This window comes from Trachymyrmex septentrionalis, unplaced genomic scaffold (assembly GCF_001594115.1).
Source record: "Trachymyrmex septentrionalis isolate Tsep2-gDNA-1 unplaced genomic scaffold, Tsep1.0 scaffold179, whole genome shotgun sequence".
Taxonomy (NCBI): domain Eukaryota; kingdom Metazoa; phylum Arthropoda; class Insecta; order Hymenoptera; family Formicidae; genus Trachymyrmex; species Trachymyrmex septentrionalis.
In genome coordinates this window covers 296,150-312,710 of record NW_017304959.1, presented here as the reverse complement: position 1 = coordinate 312,710, position 16,561 = coordinate 296,150, and the positions used below count along the sequence as shown (strand labels likewise).

General features: G+C 33.7%; 1 protein-coding gene across 1 annotated transcript in view; it reads left to right on the top strand.

The window, feature by feature from the left end:
- Positions 1 to 2,270: 2,270 nt before the first annotated feature.
- The window catches only part of LOC108746571 (tyrosine-protein phosphatase 69D-like), a 42,265-nt gene continuing 27,974 nt past the window's right edge, over positions 2,271 to 16,561 (top strand). The window contains exon 1 of the mRNA XM_018483425.1: positions 2,271 to 2,900. Coding sequence (XP_018338927.1) covers positions 2,813 to 2,900 — 88 coding nt within the window. The 5' untranslated portion in view covers positions 2,271 to 2,812. The remainder of the gene's footprint in view (positions 2,901 to 16,561) is intronic.

The window sequence follows — 16,561 nt, the reverse complement described above, 5'->3', positions numbered from 1 at the left end:
TAAAATAAAGAACTCTGATTTCCTTATGCTTCATGTTTTATGCGTTATGCAAAAGTCTGTGCTCCCCGCTTAAGGCTATATTCATACAAACTTGCATAGCCGCATAAACGTATGCATAAAGAGAATTATCCAATCACATTTTACGTGTGTCTTTATAGAAAAAATACGATTGGATAATTTTCTTTATGCGTTTATAGGTTTATGCGACTATGCAAGTTTGTGTGGATATACCCTAAGACGAATTTGTTATGCAAAAAATGACACGAACGTTCGTGTGCATGATTGCGTGTATCATAGGTGCGTGTGGTATTATATAAAAACATGTCGATGCGCTTAGGGCGGTATTTATAGTCAAATTTTAAGTACAGTCTTAAGATATTATAAACCAATCAGATGGCCGCATTAGCGACTTAACACATTACTTAAGACGGTCTTAAAATAAGAATCGACTAGGAATAGCGGTCCTAGAGACTCTTTAACCAGAGACTGGCCATAAGGATTTCGTCAAATTTCTTCGAGCGAGAAAGGAACATAGGCCATCTAACTCCTCCACCAATAGCGATGTATACATTACGCATACACACCGCTATTGGTGAAGGAATGAGATGGCCCTAAATAGAAGATGGCCTATTTAAATATAAGATCCGACTATGAATACCGGCCTAGATGCGCTGAAAAAACAGCGACCTCTGGTGACTTCGTCGGAGTTCAAGCATCGCTTATAGCTTCTGTATATCAACGCGATATTCGTCGCGCGCGACACGCGATATCCAATTAGAGTATACCTTTAGAATGAAAATATCGGTAAAGCTGGATATCGCGTGTCACGCGTGACGGACATCGCGCTGGTGTGCCGAAGGCATTAGGATTTCCTTTAAACAACACTGGACACTGCTGAACACTGCTGGTATAGTATATACAGTAGCTCAACTCTATGTCGGCACCTTCGACGTTAGTGTTGGCCAAAATGGCGCATGCGTGAAATAAGTAAGTTACCTAGCGTTGCCACGGTTACCACCTAAACTTCTTTCTCTTTTCATCCTTTTTTTACTCTGCCAAAATTCTTCGCAAAATTCACTAGATTTATTCGCATTGCAATCCAATGAATTCGTTGAAGTGAGTAAGTGCTATTGTACATAGGAACATATTGGAACATATTAGAGCATGTGATGCAAATAAACCTAATATCGTGATGAAATAATTTAAACTTTATGAAAATTAATAAAAATAAATTGTAAATATATTGAAAAATAAAGAAAAAATATAGAAAAATTGGGAAAAATATTAAATTAACTTAAAAATGTATATTTGTATAAAGAAATATTATATAATTATATATCTATGAAAATGTTATGAGAAAGCTGATATAAAAAAAATTTATATACATATATGTCCAAAAAATAAGTTTAAAATACAATAAATAAAAAGAAATCCTTTTTGCTCGATTTTCTATGTTACTTTTTGTTCACTTTTTTACTTTATCACTTTGTCACAAAAATTAGACCAATCTTTCGAGATTTCTCACACAACATTTCACCAAATGGACAATACACGTAATACTTCTCTCTAAATTTCTACTCTGAATCATGTATGCTTGAAAGACAAATGTTTAAGTGGAACATTGAAACGTTTGTTTAAATAGAGAGAGAAAGAAAGAGAACAATAAAATAAGGAAGAAAAGAGACAAGGCAACTTACTTATTTCACGCATGCGCACTTCATTTTGGGCAATATAAAATCAGGAGAGTTGCGCTACTATACATATTGTGCTGCTGGAGACACTGCTGGACACGCTGAGCATCGGGGCCGCCGGGCAGTATTGTTAGACGGCCGGGTTTCAGACGCATGCGCATCCAACGCAGCTTCAGTAACGTACCAGTCACTAGTAAATAGGAGATTATTAGTTGCCTATGTAAAATTTTTTTGTAAATGTAAAAAATTTTAATATATTTTACATATTTTACATATGTATACATATATAGAAATATATTATATATCTTTAAATATATGTATACATATGTAAAATATGTAAAATATATAAAATTTTCAACATTTTCAACCCTAAGCGACTAATGATCTCCTATTTACTAGTGACGTTACTGAAGCCACATTGGATGCGCATGCGTCTGAAACTCGGCCCGTCTAACAACACTGCCACCGGGAGAGAAATCCCTATCTTATCCGTGTCGACTCCGTTTCCCCGCGCATCACCTATCACGAGCGGCGCGTGCTGACTTGCGCATAATGTCAGTCTTTCTAGCGCACCGTTACGAGGTGAAGAGGTAAATCGTCACTGCCACCGTCGTCGTCGTCGCTGCCGCCGTCGCCGCCGTGCGAGAGCGAGCGCTCATCGTTCGATTGTCAATTACGTTCCACTGAACTTGGCTAATACGCTGTGTGTGCGAGATACACTGTATACGTACTACGGACAGAATCCACGACGCGCTTCAACGAGCTGTGACACGCGTTTTTTCGTGCGCGACATTGTGATGATCGAGTAAACGGGCGAAGCGATACACGAGGATTTTTTCAGATATTCCGCGGCGATGCATGCACGGACCATGGAAGATCTGTGAGAGCGGCATCGCGGAAGCCGGGGGTACCCCGGACAAGGGGTGGTCGACGCGCCATACGAGAGGGGTGAGGGCGACGTGGACGCAGGAAGCGCGTGTTAGGTGGGGTAGCGGTGGAAGGGGGCTTGGATACTACTATCGGCCCATCGGGAAGAGTGAGAGGTGAGCGTTGGCGACGATTCTCGCCGACGTGCACATCCGCACGGCTGTCCGTCTGTCCACGGCGTCCATCCGACCGCCATGTTATTCTGGAGTGGCGGTGTTACGTCGTTGGCGTCGCTGCTTTTGTGCCTCCTCGTGCTCGGCACAGCCGGCGTCGATGAGTCCGGTGAGTAAAGGAAAAGAGGAGGGGAGGGAGAAAAGTGCAACGAGGCGCGCCGGGATGCGGCTCCGTGCAGAGCATCCACTTGCAGATGCTCGTTTTCAGGGCATATTCGAATTCTCATCCAGGTGCTCTCTTAGATGTCATGTCATCCTTGTTTAATGTTTGGTAAATAACAAGGATGGAGTGATACTTCAGTGACATTCGAGTGAGAATCTGAACATAGCCTTAGTTGCACTTTTGACGTTCTGTTCACATCGAAAGTAAAAATACGCGAGAGAGAACTAGAGAAGCGTGGAAAAATGTTCAGGATGGGAAACTCGCCTCGATTTCTTTTCTACGAAATACGCAGCGATAAGCAAAACATCAAGCAACGATTGTAGTCGGTGTAGTCTTGGGATCTCTCTCTCTCTCTCTCTCTCTCTCTCTCTCTCTCTCTCTCTCCCCCTCCCTCCCTCCCTCCCTCTCCCCTCTTCCTCCCTCCCTCTCCCCTCTTCCTCCCTCCCTCCCTCCCTCTCCCCTCTTCCTCCCTCCCTTTCTCTCTCCTCTCTCCTCTCCCTCTGTAAAAGAAGATGGAATGAGAAATGATTACGTTCGAAGTTAAATTTCGATGATGGATGTCTTTCGCAGAGAGGTCGTACCTGGAAACACTAGAGAGTGTCAAATCAATCGATTAGACTAACTTCCGAGATCGGGCTATGTATCTATAATATTATACTCGAGATTATTGGATGTTGTCAATAATCAATCAAGTTACAAGTAGGCTTAATCGATAATTTGGATTTACATAAGAAAAATGTTTTTATTTTTCCTTTAGTCATATTATTTGAGAAGACATGGGATTTAAGAACCGAGAAAGAGCACGTGGAAAATCGCACGCCGTGCGATCGATTGAATGCTGGAGCACGTCTGGTAGTAATACGAGATACGGAGGTTTTATGAATCCGGTATTTTTTCCATACAAAATACGATATTTAAGCATTTTATAAGGCATCGTTTTCTATCTTTGGATTATCGAAGATATTAAACGGCATATCATAAAAATAATATTTTATATATTATTCTTGTTTATTTTCGTTATTTTATTTTAACCTTTTTATTTATTATTTTTTAATTTAAAATTTATTCCCACCTATAAAGATTTGAAGGGTTCGCATTGATTTTATAGCGAATTCAGTTACTTGTACTACACTAGATTAATGCATATTAAAAGTTGTTATACATGAAATTAGTAAAGTTAAATGTAATAACAATATGTTTTAAATATGCCTAATAATAGTAATGTCACATTATTTAACAGAAAGAATATACATATATTATTTTATAGTTAAAGTTGATTGAATTATGCCACTGCATTTAGATAAACACGGTTTGTTCCAAAAGTTTTCAAACTTTCATTATAATTCTAAAGGTATAAATTTTTGTATTTGTAATTATTCAAAGTATATCTCTTCGAAAAAATATTTGCAATGGTTGTTAGTTTTAGAAAACTCTGTTAAAAGTTTTCCTAAGATGACTGAAATGGCTTTAGTCGAAGCCTTTTAAATAAGGTTGAACTACTCTCTCTTTAGCTTCATTTTTAATTTTGGGAACAAAAAATAGTCATATAATGCCAAATATGCCTCTGATGAACATGGGAAATGATCAAGAACTGATTTGGAAGCAAGCACTTGTGAACCGGAGTACATGGGAGCGACTCGTCTTTCTCACTTTTTTTCATTTTTTTAGAAACATCTCTTTTTCTTCAAAAATTTTCTACAAAAGCTTACTTTTCTCACTTTTTTGTGTACCTTACTGTTTATAAATTCCGGAACACTTGCAATTGTCTCGTATTTTACTCAAGTATCTCGGTAAAAAAAATTTTGGAGAAATTTTTAAAAACACAATGTAAAGGCAAAAACATTATTCAAAATGACGTTTAAATTTTATATCTGCGACATTTTTTTCCTGAATTATATAGAATTGAAAATTGATTTTAATATTTTTTGTTATTTGTTGAAGCGCTGTATCTGCATGAAACTTCATCGGATAAAATTTAACAAATAAGCATTTTAAAGTAAACTTTCCAAGTGTTTTTTAATGAAAAAAAATTGATATAATTTTTCACATAGATATTGTATTTTTTATTCCGTAAAATTTTATTGTGTAAAAATTTACTTTTTCTAAAATGTTTTTAATTTTGATATTAAAAGTTTGTGAAAAAAAAAAATAAAAAGATATATAAAACGCTCGTATTTTGCAAAGCAAGTATATAAAGTAATTATGTAATCTATAATCGAGCAATTTGAAGTTATTAACAATATATCATGAATTTATTATACGAAGAACATATAGTATTGACATATAAAATTGAACGTTTCGGAACATACAGGTCCTTTTTTAGTAATGATATGAAAAAAATGATTGATCTCAAATGATTAACATTATGTATAGTTCGTTGTAATGGAACATTTCAGATGGTTGTAAACGAAGCGATATGTCCTTAAGCCTTGAACTCCTGTTTTTTAATATGAGTGCAAATCGTTGACATCATTTTGGATAATGTTTATCAATATTCAGTGTCGGAAAGTAAATCTGAATTTAAGTCCCGGTTATATTACATATGAAACAGATCATAAAATAAAATAAAAAGAGGAAAAATGTTTATTATAATATGATTGATTCGTATAATTTTTTTCAAATTTTTATAAAAACTGTTTCGAACTGTTAATTTTATAAAAATTATTAACGATTGAGAAAAAATGTTTTAAAGCTCTGTTTTTTATCTTTTACATGTATTTTTGGAAACTTTTCTACGATTTTTCTTCACCGAGATATTAAGTTTCTGTAAATTGTAAGAAAATTGCAAATACTTTTATATTTCTGAATTTATGAACGTAGTATTAATATCAACACTGAAATTAAAGAAGAAAATAAAAAAGGATATAGCAGATATGTGCACATAAAAAGAGCCCCTATACTAATTTAGACTTGACATACGTCGGTTGTTAGACTTTTATGAAAGAAAAGTTTTCACCGCTTAACCTTAGGTACTATTGCGATAATGGTAATCAAAAACATTTTTTATCGTAATTTTTTTCCTAATTCACGAAAAATTAACAAAATATTAGTGATGTTTCAGTCATCAAGACACATTTTAAAAAATTTACTAAGTTTATAATTGTCAATGTTTAAATGAAAATCAAGTGATTTCATGTTTTTTTGTGACAATATCTTTCCATCATTATTTACCTCAAATTATTGGGAGAGTTCCATTAGCGCACAGTGCGGTAATCCACTCACATCGGTCGATGCTTAATAATTTTTCATTACTTTATTAATGAGAATATTTTATTTCAAATTGGCCAATTAGCGATGTGCGCTATCGAAATCCTTCCAAATTATTTTAGACTTTTAATAAATAAACATCAATGATAAAAAATTAAAAATATGAAATTTTCTGAAGTTTTTGCACAAAAGTACATTATTTACACTTTTTATAATTGGCAATTATAAACTTCTAATCTTTTTAAAATAAGAATTTCTATTTTATAAATCTGTAAAAAATACTAGGAATGTTTTCCGATATTTTTTATTGTCAACTTTTAGTACCAGAACATCGCTCCTTTATAATTTTTCATGGATTATAAAAATAGGAAAAAATTATGATACAAAATTGGTTTTATTATCATTATTGCAATAATAAGAATAGGGGGTAAAAAGTTTTTTTTCATAATTTAATAATCGATATATGTCAAGTCTAATTTTGTACACAGGCAGTTTTTATATGCATATCTTGCTACACATTTTATTGATTTTATTTCTAAAATTTAATTTTTTGAGAAGATACTGAAAAAAAATCTTTAAATTCTCAAGAAATACTTATTTTTTAATCTTAAGAAAGTTCATCCTTTTTTTTATCGATTCACTATTTTCTCACTTTTTCGAGAATAAAACTCACTTTTTTCATTGTTTTTGATAACTCTAGCCGTCCCCATGTCTGAGAGTATTGTTATGTATGCAGAAGCTGACTAGCTGCTTTATATTGAACTCAACCAATTTTTGCCAACAAACGCTTTATAATATTCAAGTAATAATTTCCATTAATAATCTTATTTTATAATTTGATATTTGTTATTTGCTTCATTATGATTTCTCGATAAGTGTTACAAAGATTGGTTTTATACGAGGTAACTACTAGCTGAAATGTTGTCTCACCGATTACATGATTTCATTTGATTTCATATGATTTTATATGATTTCATCTGATTATAAGTGATTTCATATGATTACAAATGATTTCATGTGATATATCATTTATCCTTCTTTAATATTTGGTGAATAACAAAGATAAAATGATACATATGCGCATTATGCGTAAAACGGAACGCACTCCGAGCATGCGACGTGAGACATGACTGGCACGTGCGAGAAGGAGGGAATTGGATTTTTTATTCTCTCTCTAACGTTCCTCTCACTCATCTGTTAAAAAGAGAACAAAAAATCTAATTATTCCCTCCTTGCACGCGCCAGCCATCGATATCTTTGTCTGGCATATGGCAATGTTCGGTTTATCTATACTACGAGGGGTGGTTTAAAAAGTTTGTGCAAAGTCAGAGAGATGAATGCCTATTTTGCACAGTTGAACCAATACTATTATTCGGAAGGGATTAACAAATTGGAGCAGTGTTGGACGTCCAACGTTGTTAATCCTTTCCGAATAATAAGATTGGTTCAACTGTGCAAAATAGGCATTCATCTCTCTGACTTTGCACAAACTTTTCAAATTACCCTCGTATGTCTATGCCGTAACCTCGCAAACACAATAGAGTAGTAAGCCTTAAGCCTTAAGGAATTGACCAATCATAGTCGATTATTCTTTTTACATTCGACTGTGATTGATCAATTTCCTAAGTTTAAGGCTTACTACTCTATTGTGTTTGCGAACTAAAGCGTCTCTGAAATGGCATCATTGCAACTGGTTACCGCGTATTGTGCGTAAGCGCTGAGAGTCATGTACGCAGTCGCGCTTGTGTGCGTAAGTCTCGAACAGTTTCGTAACACAATAGGAATACGTTTATTTTTTACGCTCACGCGCTGTAAACTTTATTCCATTCTTTTTCCGTAAGTGGCAACTAATAAAGGTAGAATGAAGCTTACAGTGCGTGAGCGTAAAAAGTAAACGCACTCTAGGCGTAATAAACCTTAAACCAAAACAAATCAATCAATTCTGGTTGATTATTCTTCTTACACTCGACTGTGATAGGCTAATATCTTATGGCTCAAAGCTTACTACATCTATTACGCTTTGAGATTATTCTATGCGTTGATGCACAAATTCGGAACGCATCCCTAGAGTTCTATATGTTCTATATACTATATGGGCTGAAAAGTCCCGGGATTTTTAATGAAAACAAGCGTTTTTTGGGCAAAGTTATATTTATTCCTCAACATAGTTGCCTTCGAGGGCGTTACACTTGGTATAGCGATTTTCCAATATTTCGATGCCCTTTCTGTAGTACGAAACGTCCAAGCGTTTCGTTCCTTCGAAATACGCCTCGGTTTCCGCGATGACTTCCTCATTCGATCTGAATCTCTTTCCCTGGAGCCACCGCTTGAGGTTTGGGAACAGATAATAGTCGCTGGGGCCCAAGTCTGGAGAATACGGTGGGTGAGGAACCAATTCGTAATTGGTCCAATTTGGCCATCGCTTTCAAGGACGGTGTGTGACGTTATCGTGATGGTACAGAACGAAGGCGAAAGTAGCGTCATTCAAACGACTGTAGCTTGTAAACGAATGGACGAAATGTCATGAAACTTCATACATAAACTAGTGACAGATAAGCTTCTCGAAATGAGTCATGTTCATTTTCTAGTGGCGCTAGAAATTGAAAAATCCCGGGACTTTTCAGCCCATGTAGTACAATACAAAAAAGCGCAACCAAATATATATCGCGTCATCTATGTATAAAACATCGCTGCGTATATTGTTTACATTCTGCTACCTTAGAATAATTATATACACTGATTTCATCAGACTTCATGGTGATCACATATGATTTTATCACAGATTTTATGATGATTTTCAGTAATTATACAGAAAATTACAATGATTTCTGCTAATTATATATCATTTTATTATGATTTCTGATGATTACACATGATTTCATCTGACTTCATGATTACAGCTGATTGCAAAACAATTACATAGAGATTTCGTAAAGATTTCATAATGATTTTGGGGATCCTGTCCCATGACTTCATTAAGTGGTTACTCTCTCGGTTTATACTTGTGATAAAATAATCGTTAGGAAAACCTCAATTCAACTTACAGAAATTTGTAAATGAAACTTCAACGAATAAATGGTGCAATCTTATTTATGTAGATAACGCTATCAATGCTGTCCGTATGAAGAAAGTTCGGAAATTTTTGGTATATACATACGTATTATATAAAGCAGCCTTTAATGTGTGATTAATCACTAATCCAGTAGTGATTAATCCAGTATTCGAGTAATCGCGAATTCATTTTTAGATAGATTTCCTTGTTTCTTGATGTAAGGAAAGAGTGACTGGTGCTATTGTTCCATCCAGATAGAGATAACTCGCCTATGACTAAATGAATGGAACTTATCTCACTTCGCTGAAGAACCTAATTCCGATGAAGATCCCAGCTAAACTCAAACGCCCATTTACTCGATGTCACGCTCTGCCAATCGTCGCGTGTATCGTTCGGTCGCGTACCATCCACAACTCGATTCCTGCATAACATTAGCTGCGTTCAGTGGATTTAACAGTTGAGTGAGCGCTCGGTGTTATTGATGTATTCTTTTAGATCATCCAATCAGCATTTTAGATCTGGAAGAATACATCAATAGCAGCAAGCGCTCACTCAACTATTGGATCTGCCGAACGCAGCCATTGGTAATTAAGCCGACCAAAATTCGTTATAATCGTCCTGCAATGATGTATGTTTTTAGCGGCGTTAATTACGTGCTAGGTGGTTGTCGAGAATTAGAGAGTTAGAAGAGAGGAGTCTTCATTTAATGCGCCAACTCCGCGAGAATTCACTTTGTGGCTCGCGAATGAAAATAACTGCTCACGCAGATATCATATGTATACTTGAATTGCGAGCCAAACAATTGAACTGGTTTAGGAAAATGTATGTACATATTTATATATGTATGTAGGTATAGACTGTTTAATAATAGGTGTCGATCGTTTTGTGATAATATTGCTCACGAAAAAAATGATCTTAAAAAACATTCCAAACATTGACTACTTTCGAGCATTTATTATTTAAGAACGAAATATAACGAATTACACTATAGAGATAGATGCATATGGATAATGTCCAAGATTGTGAGCGGTCAGGGAAAACCGGGAAAAATCAGGGAAATTATTATCAAGGAATTTATTAATCTAAGATAAAATTTTAAATTATTGTAAAATTCTAAGTTTAAACTTTACTTCTTTAAAAATTATGACAGAATTTTTAAAATTTTTTAAAGGAGCAATGCAAATTTTTTTTTAATTTTGCAATGAACAGTTTGCAGAAAATCATTAACGAACGTTATTAAAAAGAAAAAAACTTAACTTTGCAAAAATCAAAATATGTATTAATGTGTGTGTGATGAATATTTCGTAAATCATTTCTAATTAAAATTAATTAAAATGATAATTAGAACATACAGTATTTTAATGAAATGATTAAATCTCAATAAGCAATGTGCAAAATAAGAATATAATTGGCTATTTCTCGTAATTCATTTGTTTTTTAATTCATTGTGTATCAGTAGTCATACATTCCACTTAACACTATGGCTGCGAGCATTGTTTGTCCTTGTTTGTCCTTATCTGACAAAGATGAAATGATTCTACGAGCGTTGTGAGCGTTAGGTAGAACGCAGCCTATGCCGTCCAGTGACACTACGTTGGTGTCGCGAGCAAAGCTATCAGACAAATGCCGGCGATACCACGTTGGTGTCGCGCGCAGCATCGAAGAAAAATGCTAGTCGTATATCGTTTGTGATGTGTATAAAATTAGTTACAGGTTGTATAAAGCAACAATTAGTTGCACAACGATCATATTAACAGATTTTCATTCGGACCTCAAAGTGTTAACGTTTGCAACACACTTATTGTAAGTCGTATCATATTGTATTATTATTTATATTTGCAACTTGTTGTTTAAGTTAAATAATTTTTTGATTTATTGTTTATATTATAATCATAACCTCTCTAAACAAAAGTATATGTAATATCCGATACAAAGTATATGTACCTAACCTAATACATGACAAAAGCGTATATGTACACAAATGTCTTCTCATGTCTTTTCAAGCTTTTTTATTATTTCTCACACCTCATTTTTTTTCTTATGCTTTCTGATCTCCGACACACATGCAACTTTGAATTGGTAATTATTTATGTCCCCCCCGTGTGTATATTAACAGAGATTATAATACGCTATTATAAATATTATGAAAAACTTTGTTTATTTTCATTATATTTTATTGTTCTAATAATTTTATTGTTTGTAAAATAAAATATTTTTAATTTTTTGTTTATTTTTATTCAAAGAATCTTCCAAGTTTTAATTAAGGAATTTTTTCAAAAAGTGACCGGGAAAGTCAGGGAAATTTTTTTTTCTTTTTCGCTAACCCTGAATGAAGATTTAATCTTTGTGAGAATTTTAGATAAATCTTGTCTTGATAGAATCTCGATTAAATGGGGATGGTAATTTTGAAATTAAGCAAGACTGATGAGATAACACGCGTCATTCGATTAAATTTTAGATAAGGAGGATTATTTGTCGAATATGTATATTATTGCACGCACATTATGCATATGCTCGCGTTATCATTTACAGTCGAATTTTTATAAAACTGTCGACTCGGGACTGACCGATCTCTAAAAGTAAACAAATGCGCTCAATTACTATATAGGTGATTAAGACATGATTTATGGAGGTTAAAACAAAAACGGAGGAACTTTAGACTGTATCATCAATCGATGTGTGTACCATTTATATGTGTGCGTGCGCGCGCGCGCGCGCGTGTGTGTGTGTGTTATGTACTAAAATGATACTTATATATCTGTGGATACGTGAGAATTTATAGACAACCGCATATGTATATAATGCATGCAAGAATCGTAGGTGGTGCATGTGCATGTAAAGCACGTGGGGGTGGTCGTTGGCATTGGACATTGTGAAAATAATTCTGCGAGATGCACGAGGACTGAATCCGCCACTTACAATGTTTTCCTCCATTTTGCAGCATTATACGAAGAATTCTAGATTAAATTGAGAGATACAATTGGAAGAGTCTGATTGTATTAATTGAAATTCTAAGTAAAAATCAGAATTTTCTAAGATTTCTAAAGATTTGAATTTATTATAATTTCGGTTGAGATAACGAGAATTTTGATTTATATGATTTAATCAGAACCTTCTGATTAATTCATTCTCAACCAGAATTTTTTTCAGTGTAGATAGATACACTTATTCCCCCAAAAAAGTGGTAGACTAAAATTTGGAAAAATTTTACTAAACTTTAAATGATTATAACTTGGTAAACAATGAAAATAAAAATATGTTTAAAAATACAAAATAAAATTTGAAATGTCTACTTTAAGAATATTTAAAGTGAATATTGTATTGGGCTATTATTTCCAAAATGGCGGATGACAAAGTGAGAAAATGTAAAATTAATAATTAAAAGTTCAGATTTACGATGATGCATGGCAAGTGTCAGGTGTCACAGCTTAATGAGACAAAACGTGAAAGTATAGAATTTTGTCTTTAAATTGCTTTTTTATCGAGCTCGATATGATAATTTTTCGCTGAATTATTCCGAATTTAAGATACTGCTGTCATTAGCTCAAATTATGGTTGTAATTCTTCCCGATGTGAATGTATAGAGTTTGATTGGTCATTGTGTATGTGTATGCGTGTGTGTACGTGCGTGTGTGCGCGCGCGCGTGTCCTTATTAAGAAATATGACGGATTGTATGAATGAGATAATACGCGCACGAGGTCATACACACGCACTGACGCACGCACTGACGCACGCACGCAGCTCAACATGCACACACGCACGCACGTACAAGACATTTCGACCAGTCAAATTCCATACACCCACACACCAAAAATTGATTTTAGGTACATTCTACAGAACGTTGAGGGATTTCCAAATATCCAGAATATCTGAAGAAACTTCGGAAGTATTTAGGATATACTGAGGATGTTGATATGTCCGTTTATTTTACATCAATAGGGCATTATCGTTTAGATATCAATAACAATATAACGATAAACGGGCAAATCGATTTTTTTTTAAATTTGAACGTATAAACATTATTAATACGATAAGATTAAATACATACATAATAGAATCTAGAAATATTATTACATATTTGCTCTTATATTGAGCCATCTTTAGATATTATCCTCCTCTCGCTTTACATTAGTTGCCACCGTCAAAGAGATAAAAAACATAATGTAATGTGTTCCAATTTATATAGCGATCTTGATGACTGTTACATGGAAGATGTCCGATACTCACGATTAGATGGTGGATTGTTACGGAATTTCATAATGTTTTGATCACAATTCATTCGCCAATAAATAGATAAATAATTTGATAATTCTTTAGAAAAATTATCTTTTTTATATTCAGTAAAAAGTAAGTAAACATCATCTCGATGAAACACTCACCATCATAATCGCAGTTATTGTTTCGTAGGATGAACACTTCGTCAAAATCATTATTTAAAAATATATAAAATGTAATGACAAAAACGTCAGTCAAATAGTGACGATAAATATACTTTATTAAATATATTAATGAAGCTCAATATAGAAGATTATATTGCAGTGATTGGACGCTGCCGAGGGCTTATGCGGTACCTAAGATTCATAAACTGTCCTTTTAGGATAATTAATCTTTAATAGGTAGTTCATTATACTTAGCCTCATATCTACACAACATCATGTTTGAAACAATTCCCAAAGCTGAGAGTTATATAAAAAATAACTTTCAACCAGTTAAAAATCTAAAAGGAATAAAACTGGTGGACAATTTTAAATTAATCTCATTAGATGTTATATATCTCTTTACCAACATTCCATTAGACATATAGACTGTGTAAATGAAAATTGGAATTTCATCTCCAAAAAATGTAACTTACTCAAGACAGAGTTTCTAACAGCAGTTTGATTCATTCTATTGTAAATTCAACATATTTCTTATTTGATAATACTATTTATAAACAGAATTTCGGCACGCCCATGGGGTCTCCGTTGTCGCCCATCATTGCAGACCTAGTAATGCAAAAATGAGAAAAAACATCATTGTTGTCTTATAATAGTCAATTTCTTTTCTATTATCGGTACGTCGACGATCTATTTGCTGCTGTTCCTTCTTCTGAAATTAATTTTATTTTTATGATTGTTTTAATTCTTTTCACCCACGACTACAATTCACGTTAGAAGTGGGTTTAAATTTTTTAAACTTTCTTAATGTTACGATCATGATCAAAAGAGAGCATCTAATCTCTGATTCGTATTAAAAACCGACGTTCTCGGGATGAATTTTAAACTATTTTTTGAATCATCCTGTCTCCTAGAAAAGAAGGATAATTTTTAATTTAGTTGACAGAGCTTTACTATTGTCTGACTCGGAATTTTACCAAAAAAATCTTATTAATTGTTAACATACTCATCGAGAATGACTATCCTCTAGGATTCGTTTTTGATACAGTCAATGATAGAATCAGAAGCATACAATGTGGAGGAGCAGCGGTACATGATTGTAATAATGAAAAGGAGAAATCAAACGTTGCTACATCTTGTTCATTGTACCATTTGTTCCATCGATAACCGACAAATTCGATAAGTTTAATAGGGAGGACATTAAAGTTTCGTATTTTTGTTTGAATAAATTTATCAAGGTGCAAAAGGATTCTAAATCTTAGGATACTAGATCTTACAAAGAACAATGTTGTACGAGTATACAAAATCATGTGCAATGATTTTGATGCATCATATGTCGGACAACGGGTAGACAACTTAAAATCAGAATTGCAGAATACCGCAATCGTATTCGTTGGAATACATCTACCCGTTCTGTCACCGAACATAGAATGCAGATGACACATGATTTTGATTGGAATAACATCCAGATATTAGATGAAGAACCATGTTATAATAAATACTTAATTTCTGAGATATTGAATATTAAAAAACAAAAAACCGTCTCAATCTGCAAACCGACACCGAAGGTCTTCATAAAGCGTATATATCTATTATAAACAAAATTTGACTTTGTTCTTATTGATCGTTTTGTCAGTCTATTAATCGTTCCTCAGGCAGTAACGGTTTGCCATATCGTTAACATAACGTCAAAATAATATTTCTGGAGAATTCGTTTTTTGCATAAAATTAATTTGTTCTCATACGGATTATGAAATATATTTATCGTCACTATCTGACTAATGTTTTTGTCATTATATTTTATGCATTTTTAAATGATTTTGACGGAGTGTTCATTCTACGAAACAATAACTACGATTATGATGGTGAGTGTTTCATCAATATAATGTTGTTTATTTACTTTTTACTGAATAAAAAAGACAATTTTTTTAAAGAATTATCAAATTATTTATCTATTTATTGGCGAATGAATTTTATTTTTCTGATTAGAACATCCTGAAATTCCGTAACAATCGACCATCTAATCGTTTGGGAGTATCTGACATCTCCTATGTAACAGTCATTAAGATCGCTACATAAATTGGAACATGTTACATCATGTTTTCTCTTTGACGATAGTAATTAATGTAAAGCGAGAGGATGAATAATATCTGAAGATGGCTCAATATAGCTGAAATATGTAATAATATTTCTAGATTTTATTATGTATGTATTTAACTCTTATTAATGTTTATACGTTCACATTAAAAAAAAAATCAATTCTTATTTGCCGGTTTATTGTTATATTGTTATTGAATTTGTAAGAGTCCTTGACTATTTTATATCGTTTAGATGTCATTAGGATGTTTCTGGATGACCAAATTTTATTCTGTCTTTATTGAGTGGATATCCTAAAATGTTTTTTAGGATGATTAACTCTTATAGAAAAATACTACTGAGCACTACTAGCGCAATACTTTAGGAGTGTTTACTTTTTTACAAGGGTAATCCGTGTCTCGTATGATACAAAATGCAGACAATAAGTATTGAGTATGTGTTATAGAAACTAACTATGAATACTTTTATTTAAAAAAAGCTTTTTCAGAGACTACATGAGCACACTCTGATCGAGCTAAGAATAAGTAACGAACTCCATTTGCATATGCCTTTTTATAGGGATCCGCGTCATTTTTTCATTACGAAAAACGAGTTTATCTCGCGGCGGTACTGTGTACTATGTTACTTGCTTGGCGGTATACGTATGCCTATACTACTGGCATCTGTCAGGCAAGCGGAGCAATATCGCCGCGAGATGGACTAGTTTTCCATAAGAAGAAAATGACGCGGATCCCTATAAAGAGGCATGTAAATGAAGTCCGAATAATATTGTTATCAAAATGACATTTTTAATGTTATTTTGACGTCAAAATTATAATTGTTTGCTGAAAGGCTGCTAGATATCGATTATATCTTTAACTTTTTGTTTAAAGCG